This window comes from Bidens hawaiensis, unplaced genomic scaffold, assembly GCF_021521415.1.
Source record: "Bidens hawaiensis isolate Kalapana, Puna unplaced genomic scaffold, B.hawaiensis_p1.1 tig00010745_1, whole genome shotgun sequence".
Lineage (NCBI taxonomy): Eukaryota > Viridiplantae > Streptophyta > Magnoliopsida > Asterales > Asteraceae > Bidens > Bidens hawaiensis.
Genome location: NW_027491825.1, coordinates 360,553 through 378,287, shown reverse-complemented (window position 1 = coordinate 378,287; position 17,735 = coordinate 360,553). Strand labels below are relative to the sequence as shown.

The 17,735-nt window shown below is 36.6% G+C and overlaps 2 protein-coding genes and 1 long non-coding RNA gene across 7 annotated transcripts; all 3 read right to left on the bottom strand.

Moving 5' to 3' along the window:
- Positions 1-8,981: 8,981 nt before the first annotated feature.
- LOC143536217 (uncharacterized) lies at positions 8,982-9,954 on the bottom strand. Its single transcript, XR_013135854.1, has 3 exons — positions 9,805-9,954; positions 9,321-9,439; positions 8,982-9,121 (listed from the first exon to the last, which is right to left on the bottom strand). It is a non-coding gene; the product is annotated as an uncharacterized LOC143536217 (long non-coding RNA).
- Positions 9,955-9,985: 31 nt separating this feature from the next.
- On the bottom strand, positions 9,986-12,965 carry LOC143536216 (serine/threonine-protein kinase 12-like). Of its 4 annotated transcripts, XR_013135853.1 has the most exons (7): positions 12,676-12,965; positions 12,234-12,308; positions 12,032-12,112; positions 11,858-11,952; positions 10,982-11,244; positions 10,807-10,869; positions 9,986-10,081 (listed from the first exon to the last, which is right to left on the bottom strand). XR_013135853.1 is itself a non-coding variant. In XM_077030262.1 (5 exons), exons 1-5 carry the CDS (start codon positions 12,907-12,909, stop codon positions 11,040-11,042), a joined length of 690 nt encoding a protein of 229 aa, XP_076886377.1. In that variant the 5' UTR covers positions 12,910-12,965; the 3' UTR covers positions 10,468-11,039. The 4 variants fall into 4 exon arrangements, 1 of the variants encoding a protein (XP_076886377.1); XR_013135851.1 differs by having other exon boundaries at positions 10,807-11,244; XR_013135852.1 differs by lacking the exon at positions 9,986-10,081 and having other exon boundaries at positions 10,467-10,869.
- Positions 12,966-13,956: 991 nt separating this feature from the next.
- LOC143536214 (F-box/kelch-repeat protein SKIP4-like) lies at positions 13,957-17,418 on the bottom strand. Of its 2 annotated transcripts, none has more exons than XM_077030259.1 (3): positions 17,359-17,418; positions 15,860-16,345; positions 13,957-14,648 (listed from the first exon to the last, which is right to left on the bottom strand). In XM_077030259.1, the coding sequence occupies exons 2-3, from the start codon at positions 16,324-16,326 to the stop codon at positions 14,051-14,053; spliced, it is 1,065 nt and encodes a 354-aa protein (XP_076886374.1). In that variant the 5' UTR covers positions 16,327-16,345; positions 17,359-17,418; the 3' UTR covers positions 13,957-14,050. The 2 variants fall into 2 exon arrangements, with proteins under 2 accessions (XP_076886374.1, XP_076886375.1); XM_077030260.1 differs by having other exon boundaries at positions 17,354-17,415.
- Between the last annotated feature and the right edge of the window lie 317 nt (positions 17,419-17,735).

Below are 17,735 nucleotides of genomic sequence, written 5' to 3'. Positions count from 1 at the left end.
TTTCCAAACGGGAATCGGTGGTTGCTCGAGTAGACCAAAAGGTCTTTGATGTTCGGCTTTGACTTTCGAGCAAGTAAGACATTTAGATACAAACAACGCTACGTCCTTTTTTATACCCGGCCACCAAAAGGTAGCACGAAGATCGAAGTACATCTTATCCGCACCGGGATGAACGGAATAGTGCGAATTATGAGCTTCGTCGAGAATACAAGTACGAAGGTCATCGCGATCGGGAACCCACAAAGGATTGAGAAAATACAAAAGACAATCGGGTTTGGTTTCGAGTTGAAGTTCGGCTCCACATGACATTTCGTCATACATGTTACCTTCCTCAACGGAGGTGCGTTGAGCTTGAAGGATACGAATTTGAAGATCGGTTTGAACAATGACGCTTAGAAGCAGAACGGATTTAACATTAACCTTTCGACTTAGGGCGTCGGCGACAACATTCGCTTTACCAGGGTGGTAGCGAATCTCGCAGTCGTAATCACTAAGTAATTCTGCCCATCGTCGTTGTCTCATGTTGAGATCTTTTTGGTCAAAAATGTGTTGAAGGCTTTTATGATCGGTAAAAACCACACATTTTGTTCCATAAAGGTAATGTCTCCATATTTTGAGAGCGAAAACGACGGCACCAAGTTCGAGATCGTGAGTCGTATAGTTCTTCTCGTTGACCTTAAGTTGCCTTGATGCGTATGCGATGACTTGACCTCGTTGCATGAGAACACAACCAAGTCTTTGATGGGATGCATCACAAAATACAACAAAATCATCGTTTCCATCGGGAAGAGTTAGAATAGGAGCATTGCAAAGCATGTCCTTGAGAGTACAAAAGGCTTCCTCTTACTTCGAACCCCAATCGAAGGGTTGTCCCTTATGGGTGAGAGAGGTAAGAGGCAAAGAGATCTTGGAAAAATTCCGAACGAAACGCCGATAATATCCGGCCAAACTGAGGAAGGATCGAATTTCCGTGGGAGTCGTTGGAGTTTTCCAATCCTTAACAGCCTCAATTTTAGCAGGATCAACATGAATACCTTTGTCGTTTACGATATGTCCCAAAAATTGAACTTCCTCGAGCCAAAATTCACATTTGGAGAATTTGGCATAGAGTTGTTCGTTTCTAAGGAGCTCGAGAATGGAACGCAAATGATGTTCATGTTCGGCGTTGGATTTAGAGAAGATAAGGATGTCATCAATAAATACAATAACAAATTTATCAAGGAATGGTTTACAAACGCGGTTCATGAGGTCCATAAACACCGCGGGTGCATTTGTTAACCCGAAGGGCATAACCAAAAATTCGAAATGTCCATATCGAGTACGGAAAGCGGTTTTTGGAATGTCTTCTTCGCGAACACGCAATTGATGATAACCCGATCGAAGATCAATTTTGGAGAAACAAGTTGCGCCTTGAAGTTGGTCGAATAAGTCGTCGATACGTGGCAATGGATAACGATTTTTAATAGTAAGTTTGTTGAGTTCTCGATAGTCGATGCACATACGAAACGAACCATCCTTCTTTTTCACGAAGAGAACAGGAGCGCCCCAAGGAGAAGAGCTTGGACGAATGAAGCCTTTATCGGAAAGTTCTTCGAGTTGGTTTGATAGTTCTTGCATTTCCGACGGGGCTAGACGATAAGGAGCCTTGGCCACGGGCATCGCGCCGGGCACAAGATCGATTTGGAATTCAATCGGACGAATGGGAGGAAGACTGGTAACATCATCGGGAAAGACATCAAGGAAATCACGAACAATAGGAATATCTTGGATCTTCCTTTCCTTTTTGTCTTTTGTCACCGAGAGAGCTAAAAACGGAACGTACTTTTGGCGTAAGTACTTTTGCGATTGAGAACACGACATGAGATTTAGCCTTCAAGACGTTGTGTTTCCAAAGACCTTAAGAACCTTGCCGTTGACAAGCGGAATGCGAATGAATTTATCAAAACAAACGACTTCGGCACGGTGCAAAGACAACCAATCCATGCCTACTATGACATCGAAGCTACCCATTTGCATCGGGATGAGATCGATGGAGAATTTATGCTTAGAAAGAATAAGAGAGCAATCACGGACGACGGAATTGATGGTAATAGAATTGCCATTGGCGACTTCGACAGAGAACGGTCGGGAAAGCTTAGTTCGAGGCATCGCAAGTTTCGACTCAAATTTCAAAGAAATAAAACTTCTATCGGCACCGGTATCAAATAAAATAGAAGCCAAATGATAGTTCACCAAAAACATACCATTCACAACATCGTTGCCACTTGAGCTTGATTTGCATTCATCATAAACGCCCGCCCTTGATTACCATGGTTGACTTGATGTGCTTGTTGTGGAGGTGGAGGTGGTGCTTGGATTATTTGGATGGGTTGGATGAGTGGTGCATTGAGTTGGGGAATTTGGGGTTGGTAAGTTTGAACTTGGTAAGCTTGTGTTTGGTAGTATGGTATGGTTACGGTTTGAGCTTGGTTGGCAAAAGATAAACGTGGGCAATTTTGGCGGAAATGGTTGGGATCACCACATTTAAAGCAAGCTCGGGGTTGTTGGGGTTGGTTTGATGGGTATGGTGCATAGCGGTTTTGGGCATTTTGGGGAAAGTTTCTCGGTTGGGTTGGTGGCTTAGGTTGGTTGGGTTGGTTTCGTTGGGTGGATCGGCATGTGTTGGGGAAGTGACCAAATCGATTACAAATTGTACAATGGCGACACGGCGAGTTCGTTGGGTGGTGAAGTTGGCAAGTGTTACATAGTGGGGAGTTACCAATATAAGGTTTTCGGTTTTGGGGAAGAGTTTGGGCTTGTTGTGGTGGTTGAGGTTGGGTGACGGCAAAGTTTCGGTAATTAGTCTTGGGTTTCTTCTTCTTGTTGTTGTTGTGTCGGGAGGAGTTGGAGTAGTTTATAGCTTGTGATGCGGGTTCAATCTTGGCTTGGGGAGCGGGCTCGGTTTTGGCTTTCTCGATTGTTTTCTTGAGGGTTAGGGTACCCTCCTTCACGTGATTTTCCGATAGCCAACCGGCTAACGTGATGGCTTCCTCAAGGTTCGCGGGTTTGCTACTCATGACTGAGTCCCGGATTTTCATCGGTAAACCCCCAATATATTTGTCAATTTCACGTTCGGTTGGGGTGACCAAGTGAAGTACAAGAACGCTTAGCTCGTGGAAACGGAGCGAGTAAGCGGCGTTATCACCACCTTCTTGTTTTAGGTCCCAAAATTCTACCTCAAGCTTTTGGAGCTCGTGTTTAGGACAGAATTTCTTCTTCATCAACGCCTTGAGCTCGGCCCATGGAAGAGCCATGGCCATATCCGTACCTTGGAGGTGCATGACACTACCCCACCAAGTTAGGGCGGTTCCCCTAAACATGCTTGAAGCGAAGTTTGTCTTTTTCGCTTCGGGGCATTCGCTGTGTAAAAACACATTCTCCACAGATTCGAACCACTGCAACAACGTAGTCGCACAGTTGGTTCCATAGAATTCGGACGGGTTGGCACTAGTAAATTGTTTAAGCAGGTAGGATGCGAGTTTGGGCTCAATAGGTGCAACAACGGGTGCGGGTTGGTTTGCTTGTATTTGGGTTATTAGTTCGGGAATCACAGCGGCCATTTGCTTGGCGATGATGTCGGCCATACGTCGAGTGGAGTTCTTGCGCGGTTGGCGTCTTAGCGGAGGCATGCTAAAAAAATTATAAAGAAAATGGGATAAGTTTTTGGGTAAAAAAGAAATGAATATAAAGGTGTATAAAATAAAATAAGATTTGGGTTTTTGATTTGTGAATCCTAGAGTTAGTATGGAGAAGATGTTAGTGTTAGATAAAATATAAAACTTTGTTTATAAATAACAAAACCGAAAACAATAGTAAATGGTTTTTTTTTTTTTTTTTTTGAGAATTTAAAACTTAAAAATTTGAGATTTTGAGATTTATAGAGTTGGAAAAATCGTGCATGAACCACCATGACTTGATATTCCAATAGTAAAAAGTTTTATAAAACAACATATTGGAGTCTAAACATGTGTACGAACCACCGAAACTTTTTCATGTTTTGGACTCAAATAACGATTATAACACAATAAATCGAGATACAACGTCATGTCAAAACACTAGTCCACGAAATCACCGTAGTTCTATTGTTTTAACACCGAAAATTAGGATGGCGACCGGAACGCTCGCATTCGACTACTTAAAGTATTGACATTTATAACACGATTTATGGCCTAGAAAACGAGCATTATAACTCAACCATCCCAGGTAAGTAAATCACCTTCGATTCTTGGAATCTTTTTGTCAAATGGTCATTTTATAATTTCTCGCTTCCTATGATGGCTACAAACCCGAAATAAACGCAACCTTTAAGGGATTTGAAACAACGGGATCCAAGTTAATCTTGTAATCCATAAAACACAATGAAAATCTACTTTTTGCGTTTTAAGGTAAGGATACCTTGGAAATACTATGAAAGTGTGTGTATGTGATCATTTAGGATATTGGTGAATTTTAAACAAGTTAATAAATAAACATGCGATATGAACAATTAGATAGAGTAAACACGTATGAACACACGTATAGGACCCTAAGCATAACAATTCTAGGTCGTTACGTCTAACCACCTATCTTAATTGTCATGGCTCTGATACCAATCTGTCACACCCCGACCAAAGGCGGCGGAACATGCCGGGGTGCAACGATTGCTCATAAGCGCATGACACTATTTAAAGCGACAATATTTAACAAACTCATTTCATTTCACAACATCGAAAATGTCACATAACCAAATATTCATAACTCAAATACAACAAAATATAACAAAATATAGCAAATCAAATATTGTTCTTTTTTGCTAATATCCTAACGGTATTTGTGATGTTTTCTTCACCGAACTCCATAATCAACCTAGATGCAAACCTGTAACATTTCATAAAATAAAGTTTATCAACACAAAGGTTGGTGAGCAATTCATAAGTTTGAACAATAGATATATAGTATGAAAAGCCACAAAACCATAAATAATAGCTATAAACTTGGATAAATAGTTATCGCTAACAAGTTAGCGACACCCAACTATATGGGTTGCCAAATAGTTTAGGATTTTATAGTTATCGTTAATTGCATTACGTTAACGACACCTTGCCATGAGGGGTTGCCAAATGGTCTAGGATTTATAGTTCCACCATCCAAAAGCGATAAACACATAGTCAAATAAGCATAGAACACCAAATCGAGCAATTATTCAAGTAAGGTATACAACAACGTTTGTGGTTTAAGACCCGAGTATAAAACATTTAGTTTAGATAAGTTGAAATGTCACCCCCAAAATAGAAGATAGAAAACGGGGTATGAAGTTACTCACGTTCAAGTAATAAACTTGAAAGATTGATTATTTGGAGATTTGCCGGAACGACGAGTTTAACGTATGAAGCCTAAATAAAAGAAAGTCTTGGATTTAGAAAGGTTGTCTTGAAGATCTTTAAATAAAATAATTGTTGCAAAAACTAATCAATTAAAGTTCAAGGTTTAAAATGTAACTATTTAAGAATTTATAATAATAACCCTTTTAAAAAATGTAAGTTTGCTCAAAACCGGGTTAAAGTATCTAACATTAATATTTACTTAACCAATGTTAAGTAATAAGGTGGGGAAAATGCTAAAATGCAAGTTCCATTAGGCTAAAGATACTAAAACGGGTTTTTAACGAGTGTTCGGGTTGTCGGTTCGGGTCTTGACAAATGGTCGAACCCAAAGTCAACTTTCCAAAATATTAATTGTTATGAGATAACTCATTAAAACATACTAACACTTAACCAAGTACGTAGATCTATTGTTTAGAACTAACAACGCACGTTAAGCGAGTGTTCGGTTTTGTCGGTCCAAACTATGTTATGAGATCAAGTTGGATCCAACTATTCCAAGTACTTAAGAAAAATAATTAAAATCAGTTTGTAAACTATTTTTTAAAGAAATATACAAGTCTTGATAACTAAAAACACACTTGTGTGTCTTAAGCGAGTAAAAGTCGGTATAGTTCGGTCTCCATCTCACAAATAGTTCATAGATGGTTTCTACATGCCCAAATATCATAGAACTTGTATATTGGTTTATAAATGAAGAAAACTTAAATTTTACAACAAAAAAAGTTAACTACAAGTCTTTTAAGCAAAAGTTTCGGTTTAGTTCGGTTTCCATCTCCCAACGAGTTCATAGATGGATTCCATATGCTTAATATCAAAGAACTTGTAAAAATGATTTTTGAAACTAAAATCTAGCAATAAACATGTTTAAACAACTATTTTAACAAAACTAGTAAACAAAAGTTCGGTTTCCGGTTTGGACTAGTTTCGGTTAAACCGAGGTTAGTCTTATACAAACCCACACCATGGAACTTGTAAATAAGATGAACAAACTAAAGGGTTAGAAGTTAGTCATAAGTGATATGTATAATAAGTTATGTGTGTGTAAATATATATCAAGAACACGAAGTACTCCATGAAGCCTTGCCTTATGACATTCGAAACTTAACCAACCAAAGTCGGTGAAGTAACAAATAAAGGAAACAAGGGGTGTGTATTATATATATGTTGTACCACCATATTCAAGAGTTAGTAATGTTAGATGAACAAGTTAGAATGAAAGACTATAGTTAGTTTGACTTGAGAAGTCAAAACTTCAAAAATACATAAGAAATAACAACCTTGAATCTATGGAGTTTGAGAGAGTTTTTTGGAGATGTAGCAAGAGTAAAATGAAGAAGATGGGTGTGTATATATAGGGAAGGAGTGAAGGGTTGGGTATAAAGATTCTTTTATGGTTTGCATAAAAATGGGTATGTTTAAATGGTCAAACAATGCATAATATAAAAAAACAATATTTTATATATTTTATATATTTTAAATGACAAGATCCAATATTTTATATATTTGAAATGTTCGGGTTACAAACGGGTCGGGTTTACATAACAAAAGTGACCCGAAATTGACGAATGTCACATGCTCAAACTTATGAATAGCTCACCAACCTTTGTGTTGACAAACTTTATTTTATGAAATGTTACAGGTTTGACTTTTGTTGACTCGAGGACTGGATGAAAACGTTACCAAGACCATTAGGGTATTTGTAAAACAAACAATATGATTGTTACTTGTATTCAAATTGTTTGTGTGAACGAGATGTGCTGATTGTTGATTTATGAAATAAATGAGTTGATTAAATATTGTCACTTTAAATAGTGTCTTGTGTATTTGTCTAATCACGTTGCACCCCGGCATGTTCCGCCGCCTTTGGTCGGGGTGTGACAATTTTCGACGCATATGCAGGTCACCGTTTGATGTGAAGTGTGGACTTAGAAGAATTGTTTTAAGAACTTATGCTAGAAGAGTTTATTTTTGAGACTATGAATTTTCATTTGAATTATTTGGCGTTTTGTTTACTTTGGATTTCTTTTTATAATGAATAATGGTGTTATTTGAATTAAATAAATAGATATTTGAATTTTAATATTTGCATGATAGTAACTTTGTGAGCTGTGACAATCAGTCCACGCCCCGGTATTTTCGACGTAAGTTGGGGTGTGACAAGTACCGGAGAAGACCCATGCATGCGTACATGGGATACTTGCTCTTATTTAATTTAGCTATTTACTTTTTTGCTGTTAACTTTTCAAGTTAAGTTAGTAGTGAGAGAATAAAGGGATTCGTGGGTTATGCATGGCTTTCCATGTGCACATGTTTTCCAATTTCCTAGGTAGTTGGATTTGTAGTGGAGTAGTTTGTTTATACCCTTTATAAGAGATTTTCTAGTTTAATTATGTGCACATATAAAAACATTTTTAATCAGGTGGTTACTTCTGGTTACTTCTTGTTTTAAACAGTCGCCTCTATATCATATTAATGTTGTGAGTGTAAGAGATTAAATAATTAATATTTATGGGTGAATTTAAGGAAACAATTTTCACCCTTTATAATTTTTAATATATGTTGAAATTGGTTGTGAGAGGGATAAAGATTTATAATGATAAATGTATAAAAACGTATTATTTAATTATAAATAAGAAAAAAACATTAGTGATTTTTAGTGTAATTATACATATGAGGATAAATTTGTTAGAAAAATTAACTTATGATTATATATGTCAAGCATAATCATAAGTATTTAATTTAGAGGCATATTAATAAAAATTAAAATTTTGAATTATAACTGCATGAGATAGTTGCCCAGTTAAACTGCTCCTGCAGATATACATGATGCTCCATTCAATTGATCGATTCTCTTGTTCATCTTTCTCACAAAATCATACATTATTCTTGTCTCAAATTCAGAGTTTTATCCTATTAAATTATTTTTGAGAACCGTTGAAATAACTTTTAATCTGAAAGTTATCATACGACTCTCTGAATAATCAACATCACCAGCAAGAGTATCAGTCCAGAAGACTCTTACATACTTTATCTTTTCTGTTATAGATAATTAATATGAGTGGGACCTGCTCTCAACTATTTGTTTGTGTTCTTTCTCACAAACTAATGGTGTCAAGATGCGTTAGGGGAAGTGGTTTGTAAGTTGTGTTTTTAAATGCAAATGGTGCCATGTGGGCACCGTTAAAGATGCTGTTATATGTAGTTTGTAGAGAGAAATATGTTGTTGTCCATATGCCAATGGTGCCCCATGCCCGCAACTTAATTGGCACGGCCAACATGGCAAGTGATGCGGGTGGATTAATGCCCACAACACATAGCCTGATAGTGATTTCAGATTTCATTTCTTTTGTGCTTGAATTGGGGTGATATGAATTCAACTGACAGTGGTCAATTTTTGACTCTTTTTTTAGTAAGTTTTGATTAGAGATAGTTCATTTATTGTAACAAGAGAAATACATAAGATTTTTGTATCAAAATCTTACATCATAGTTCTATATGCAGAGTTTACCAAACATACCATACGTATACAAATGTATGTATGTATATATACTGACACACACAGATGACCAAAGCATGCAACTCAAAAGATTCCACATGGATGGCATGATCCAACGGTCAACTTTCTTCGTTCATTCTCCAAAACGATCTCTACTTCTGTTATGATCTCTTCAAACACTGGTCTCGCATCAGGATTCCAGTGCCAACATCTTTTTAGCAGCCTGTAAAGTAGAAACATGTACACTTTGACTTTTTAAGTCAAACATACAAATTTGACCTTCTTGTTGACTTTTCTTAAGCATTAATGCCAAAATCTTTCTATTCATAATAATTATTATGGATGTTTAGACTAGTTGCCAAATCTTGTGCAATAGTTTTTTTACATTAATGAAACAAATTGAGCACATTTAAGTAACTTACATCCTCACGTGTTCAGGGTATAAATAACAAGATAAAGGCGGCCTTGAGTCCTCATATGCCCGTCTGTCCGCTACTTGTTCGGGTGCTTCCTCTCTATTAGATGGTCCACCCTGAAACATCTAAAGCCACATCTAGATATAATATGGAAACAATGGAGATTAAGAAGATCAAATGATTATAAAAGTTTTATAGTCTTTGCATACTTTGACTTTTAAAGTCAAACTAAGCAAAAGAAACGGGTTGCGTAATTTAGTTTGGATTTTAAGATTACAACTTTTCTATTGATAGAATTTCTAATATAGTTTTACCAAAATCCTTTTTCCCATTTAACAAGAGTTGCTTCGAATTTGAGTTCTAAATTGACCAATTTTGACCACAAAAGTCAATTTGACCAACAAGTTTGCATTATAAGATTGACTAATTTGACCAACCAGGTCAGACTATGCATCATTTGTTAAGAACTGACTCACTGAGTATGTCTTACATCATGAACAATGAAAGCAAATGCGTAAACATCAACACTTTTGCCATAAGATTCCCGACGATAAACTTCAGGAGCCATGTATCGATCTGAAAGAAACACACAAAACATTTGATCTTTAAAAATCAACTTTTATGACTATTATGATAAAGTGACAGATTTAGTACATGAATTAGTGCCTCCTGTTATTTTATAGCCAGTAACATCTTTCTCATGTGCAGATTTGCTTTTTCGAAAGTTTGTAATTTTGAGGTGACCGGATTCATCTTGCAATACAAGCCTGAAAGGTTTTTTGCGGAAAAGAAAAGTTTATTAACTCAAAAGGTATCATAAAATTATAACATCAAAAAGTTAAGTGTGAACTGCATAGACGTGTGAATTTATGCCACCACACGAACCTGAAACGAAATCAGGGTTGTAAACGAGCCGAGCCAGGTTGGGCTTGTGCTCGGATTGTGGCTCGTATATATATTTTTTTTAAAGTAAGATTATATATATATATGTTTTTTTCACATATTGATATTATAGAAAAAGAAAAAAAAATTATTATAACATACCTATAATGCCTAATTAATAAGCTACAAAATTTATGATATATATACATTAATATTTGGGTTATAAATTATATATATTAAAATTTGGGCTTTAATATAAATGACGCAACAAGCGAGCCAACGAGTTGAGCTTACTTTGGCTCAGGCTCAGCTCGTTTAACGAGCTGATTTCAAGCGAGTGTTTTCTATCATAACTTAAACCAAGTATTTTGTACCAAATTTAAAAGATAAAAGAGAAACGAGAATCTGGTTTTTATAGCTAAAATGTAATTGCTTTATACATATTTATATATTTTGTCGTAAATATTAATATGCTTAAAGAAGAAAATAACATGTTTTTCAGGTTAAACTGGTTGTCATGTCTGCCTGCAAATACGCGTGTTGTGTTCATGTAAGGTTTTCGGGTTAGTGTCAGGTTTGACTCCTAAACAAAGAATGTTTCAATGCATACCTTGGGGTCAAAGCCCTGTGAATTATAGCATGAGGTTTATGGTTATGAAGATAATTCATGCCCCTGCAGATCAGGAAAAAAAACCATTGAAACTCAAAATAAAATTAAAAAAAAAACAACTTAAAACCAAGACCCAAAGTGAAATAAGTATTAAAAAAAGTGAGAAATGATATACCTTGCAATATCCAAAGCATAAGAAACCGCAGTCAATGTGTCAAGCCTTCCTTTCTTACTTAAAATATCATGCAAACTTCCCTAAAAAAATATCCCAAATTATAAGTACAGACTAAAAGAAAAGAACCCGAAAACAAACCAACATTTTTTAAATATTCGCTCAGGAAAATCAGGCGGTCTGGGTAGTTCGAGACACCAAGAAACTGCACAATGTTCGGGTGGCGCAACTTTTGCCATACTGTAAGTTCCTTCAGAAAACTTTGCCTGTGAACATATTTTAATACATGAGTTTAAATAGCTAAATGAGTATCAATGAGTCCAAGTTTGACCTAAGGGTGGTCATTCCTGACATGTTCCGAAACACAACATGAATCCGACACGAAATAATCAGGTTGTGAGTTATCATTTATAACCCGCTTGATAAACAGGTCGTGTTTTTACATGTTTAACCCATTAAGTAAACAGGCCAACCCATCAACTCTTTAACCCGTTTGCATCTTGATTACAACCCATATACAACAGCCAACTACTTGAATAAATAATTGGGTTACACAGATTGTGTTTGGGTTGACGTGTTTAACCCGTTGAGTAAACAAGTCGACGCGTCAACCCGTTTAAAAATAAAAATAAAAAGGTCAACCTTTTTAACCAAATTATAATCACCCGTTACCCACCAACCCGTTTATGACTTGCTTACAACATTTACATGTACAACTGCCAGCCCGTTTGGCTCGTTTAGATAAATGGGTTACACGGGCCATGTGCTTTAGTGATTTAACATGAATTAATATATGGCTAGTGTTCTGGTTCGTAGATTCAGCCTGCCAGCCCAACATAATTGCACCACTAGACTTGACTTTTATTGGTCAAAGCTCACCTAACTTTCTCATTTGATGCAAGTGATGACCGGATGGTCTTTGCCGCGACTTCTGTACCATGCCATTTTACTTTATAAACTTCACCATATGCACCCTGCTATCATGAAGTTTTGTTAAATATGCAACTCATTTCCAATTTTAATTTCTTTTTAAAAAATAAATAAAATAATTACTTCGCCGATGAGAACCGCTGCTTGAAGTTGAAGTTCAGAGTAATGAATCTGGTAACACGGAGTCTGAGAGTCAAGTGCAGCCTGTAGAAGATACAGTTTGACGTTTGAGGTTAAAGATTAAATCTTGAACTACAAACTATGATATAAAAACTTTATAACTAGTAATATTTCATCAAACATAATGTTTAAGGAAATGAGTTACCGGATCAATTCCTCCGTGTGCCTCAAGGATTTTGCAAATTTCTGAGTAACCGAAGCTACGTGCATCCGAAAGTGGCTGCAAATAACAAAACAAAACTTGGGGTGTCAATGATGTCGGGCTGTATTGTTCATCCCGAACACGACCCGTTTATTTGCGTCACAACATCAATCCTAACCCACATACACTTAAAATAGTGTAACCCGAACACGGCTCATTTTAACACATTTATCTAAACATGTCAAAAGGGTTGGCAGGTAATAATGAAGTTGTAAATGTATTAATCGGAAAATTTTGCTCGGGTTAAACAAGTCAAAAACGGGTTAGTGGGTCGACCTTTTAACCAAACGGGTTATATTTGCCAACCCAAAACTTATTTGTTTTCGGGTCGTGTTGGAAAAGAAATTTTATATTTAGGGGATGTTTCGTTTAAAGTAAAACGTACGGTACGACTCCAACGATCGGTGGAGTTGACATCCGCGCCTTTTTCAAGAAGTAAAAGAACAATTTCCGTAAAGCCTTCACAAGCAGCTAAGTGAAGTGCTGTTCTTTTGTCATAATCTCTTACATTTGGGTCTACACCGTTACCAAGCTCTTGCAAAATCCCACTTCTGTTGCCTTTGCCTGAGCTGTACAGAAGGCGGAACGTGCCATCTGAGTCGGTTTTCTGCACTTGCATTTGCTGCAACCATAAAATTCAATCTTAAACATGCAAAAGTAGAGACATGACATGATTTTTGGTTGGTCAAACAAGTTACAAATAGGATTAAAGAGTAAGACATGAAGTAAGATGTAGTGTAAAACAAGCTTGTTAGTTTGAATTATGCATAACACATTACTAAATAAAGGTACTTAAAAACAAAAACCATAATACTAACATGCAAGTTTTGCATTTGGATAAGACTTGTTTGACCAAATTATGGAAGCTTTGTCTCATAAGTCACAAGGAAAGATATGGAGAAGTAGTGAAGTGCATAAAAAACAACAAACCATGTAATATTGTTTCTGTTGTAGATGAAACGAGTCGCTTATGAGTTACTCGAGATCTGCTATTTAAAAGCTAGATTCGACCAGAGCTAAAGCCTAAATTGAAACTCGTCATATACACGAGCATGACTCTGAGCTTTATGAACCGAGCTTGGTTAGGCTCGCAAGTCTAAATGAAATATAGTATAACAAAATACATAATTACATGGCAATTACATATTTGTATGTATAATTTTGATTGAAAAACTAAATAATATATGTTTATACAAAATCATGATTGTAAATATACATATAAAAATAATGCGTTGATAAAAATAATTGAATAATAGATAAGCCAAGATTGAGATTGTGAAATTACTCAAGAGTTGAGCTTGAGATTTTAGATATAGAGCTGCAAAAATATTCGATCACGATCTCAAATTCTCTTATTTTAAGCAAGCCCGACCCGTTTTCACCAAGAACACACGAATCATAAGTTCAATGGTATTACAAAGTAAAACTGACCATGGAAGATGATGTGAAGGATGAGGTGAACTGGTGAAGTCTATCTGTTCTTTAAGGATGAGAGGAAACACTGTTAAGATCAACATTTGAAGCTTTTTAAACTTGTGGAATAATATTGCCGATGGAATTAAGGTAGAAAGACAAATAAAAACAAAGAAATGCTGCTGAGGTACCAAGAAATTAACTCAATTTTAAATAACATAATAATATCAAATAAACACTATAACAAGGGAGAGAGATTCAGGTTCCATGTGTTCTTATAATATATAAAACAATAAAACATCTTATTAAGCAAGTTCCAAGTCTTGCAAAATACAAGGGTAAAATGGTCATAAAGGAACACACTTGCAACTAATCACATCGTCATCAGAAGCCAACCTTGGAATAGAACTAGTAACCAACATCCCATCAATACTTGCAGCCTTATCAACATCAAACACCACTGTACTAAGCCCCTTTCCAACAACAAACATCTTCTTACCAATCGCCACCACCCGACACGGCGGTCTCGTAAGCACCGCCGCCAGTCTCCCAAACGCTTCCCATTCCCGACTCTCCTTCCGCCACATCATCACCCTTGTTCCCGAACTCTGATCCAACACATAAAGCGTGTTGTCCACTACTATACCCGGGCCCCGCCACCCCGACACCATGTCAGCATCTGCATGCTGCCATGTCCCGTTTAATGGATCGTACACGACTGCATAAACGTGACCAGATACTGCTGAAAGCCCACATCGGATGTAGATTTTCCCGTCTAGTACTAGAGAATCTTGAATCTCAGGTACGATGTTTGGGTCAGTATGAGATGTCCAGGTGTTTGTAGTGGAATCAAAAGTGTCCCATGAATGCGGGTCGGTTGACTTGGATCCTAGCCCGCCAATTGCATACATTTTATCGTCAATTGCTTCACAAGCAAAATAACACCTGGATAAAAATGGGAAAGCGGATTATTAAAGGGTATAATAACATGACCGAATTACCCCTTAAAGGTGCAATCATGTCGGGTTCAAGGGTTTGGGGTTGAATTGTTAAACCCGAACACGACCCATATGTTTATTTGTGTCAATGACATTAACCTTAACCCGGGACCCGGGTACATTTATGAAATTTTGTAATCCAAATATGACACATTTAACTCTTTATCTGAATGAACCAAATGGGTTGGTGGTTTGTGGAAAGGTGGTAGTAATCAAATTGTAGACGTGTCGTTGGCAGATTGTAATAAATGGGTCAAGCAGGCCATAAACTGTTAAACAAGTCAACCTGAACACAACCCGTATAGTTAATGGTTAAACATGCCAACCCGAACATGACCCGGTTAACCCATTTATCTAAATGTGTAAAAGGATTGACGGATAGTAATCAAGTAGTAAATGTGTAATTCGGGTTGGTGGGTTGTAAATGGGTTAAACAGGTTGGTGGGTCGACCAACAGGTTGGCGAGTTGACTAACGGGTTAAACAGGTCAACTCAAACACTATTTGTTCAAAGTTTAAACACAAGTTACACACCCGTTTATTAAAATGGCTTAACGGGTGCGCATAAAACCTAATTACCAACCTATAACTGAATTAACCAATGAAACAGAACCGATGCACTCGAACCTAACCAAGGGTCAGTTTGACATGTTTTTGAAAGCCAAAGTTATCGAGTCATTTTGTTTATCGATACTTACATAACCGACAAAACCAACCCAAACCAAGTTTCAGTAAATTTGTGGTTTATGAAGCCAACCCACACGTTTAATGTTATAGGTTATTATTATTTTCTTTTCAAATGGTAAAACTCAATTTATTCAAGGCCAAGTGTGTAATAACAATTTATTAAGTGGTTACAAATTTTCATACCTGAACTTTTAGTCAGGCCCAAACCTTTTGAGACCAAATCTGGTTCACGGTTAACCAACTCATAATAGAACCGAACCAACATGCAATACCGACTTAACCGAAATCGACCGATAATCATTCTCCGGATAACCGGAAATTCGGTTATTGTTACTTAAATATGACAACCCAAAACCTGATTACTTTTGTGTCCTGTCAAAAATTCCCACCCCTACATTTAGTCTAAACGGATTTTAGCCATTTTACAGTCTATTATATAACAAGCAATAATTACAAAACCACGAATTACTACCTTGCAGTTGACAAATGAGAATCTTCACTCCACGCATTCTTACTAACATCATAACAATAAACTTCATCAGTAGCATCTTCAACCCAACCACATCCACCCAAAAAGTAGATCTTTTTCCCCAAAACTTCAAAACCGACACCTTTTCGTTTCAAACAGTGAGGTGAAAGATCCGGGACACGTTTCCAACCCTTTTTGGGCAAGTTCGGGTCTAACACATAACAACAAAGTTGCTCTGATTTGTCTTTACACAATGCATAAATCCAAGTTTCAGTTAAATTATGCTTTTGACGATGCGAATACCACTCTTCACTGCAAACCAAATCCCGCCATTTTCTTGAAACACATTTGAGAAGTGAATGATATCTTCGGGGAATCTTTGCTAAGCAAGTTAGAGCAATATCATCTGGTAGACCACTGATCAATGATGATTGTGTAATGACAGATTGACTTGAACCCTCGAGTTCCATATTGTTGCAAATTCAACAGCTGTAAAGATTAAAAAAAACGTTAAACAAGTCGACATGAATTAAGTCACATATACAACATAACTTGCAACATGGTTTTAAGGTAATTAGGGATTCATCAACTCTATGTCAGTTTATGAAGATTCTTTCTGTGAGTATTGATTATGGCATCAAATTGCATCAGTCGAGTCTCATCAACATGAAGATAAGCTAAACCATTGAATTTGAAGTGTTAAATGTAAACAAACACATTGGAAGCATGAATGCAAATCAAGTCAATTTGAGTGCTAACTTAAAGACCTAATTAGGGGTGAGCAATAACGGAATCATTAACCGAAGCCAAACCCAAATTAACTAAAAAATTGATTGACCGAAAACCAAATTAAGCTAAAATCGATTATCGGTAAACCATTCATATGTTCATATAATTCTACCTTATATACCCCCATTTCATGTTTTATACCCCTATTTCATGTATTTCTAAGCAAAAATTTTAGCCCGAGTTTAGTCTTGGTTATTAACCCAACCAAAACGATTTCGGTTATAGGTTCGGGTGGACAATTTTGCGAACACCGAACTTTGTTTTCGGTTTTGGCAGAGTGGAATAACCGAAGCTATATATGCTCACCCCTAGACCTAATTCCACAAAAGACTGTATAACAGATATATTTACAACTGAATTACACAAAATTGTGTTTGCTTACACAATTTCATTCATCAAAAAGCGCTTCAATTTTTATCTAGACCTAAAAAACACAATTAAATTTCCAATAACATAATCACTCCCTATATAGATCATCAAATTGCAAAAACCATTAGAGATGAATTCAGGTCTCATACATATAAAAGCACCTCCAACCACTAATTTTGAACACAATTAGACACCAATTCCTAAAAATTAAAAAATTAGGGCACAAAATCTACATCAATTGAAATCAGGAACACCATATATTTAAATTATTCAAAAATAAGATGGTAAAAATGCAACGAATGGATGTGTGGATGAAATTAGGGATAGAAATAATGAAACCTTACAAACACATGACTTGATTTGTTTGTTGAGAGGAGTTTTGGAGTCTCGATCTGCTTTCTGATAACGTACAAATGAAGAAAATGAACTCGCGAGGGTTCTTTTGTATCTTATACGAAACTAGTGGGGTCAGACTGATACTTAAGTTATTATCATGGGGGTTCTTTGTCGGTTCTTTGACACTTTGGAGCCGAAAATATACGCTGACCCTTGTTCAAAAAATTTACAGTCTTCGGGGCTAGAAAACATAATAGGACAAAAACACATGTTGATTCATTAAACAACTATTCTCGTGTTAAATAACTTTGCCCACATTCAGCCTTCAAAGCAACATGACTCACAACAAACTCATGATCCTTTAACTATGAGTTAATGACAGATT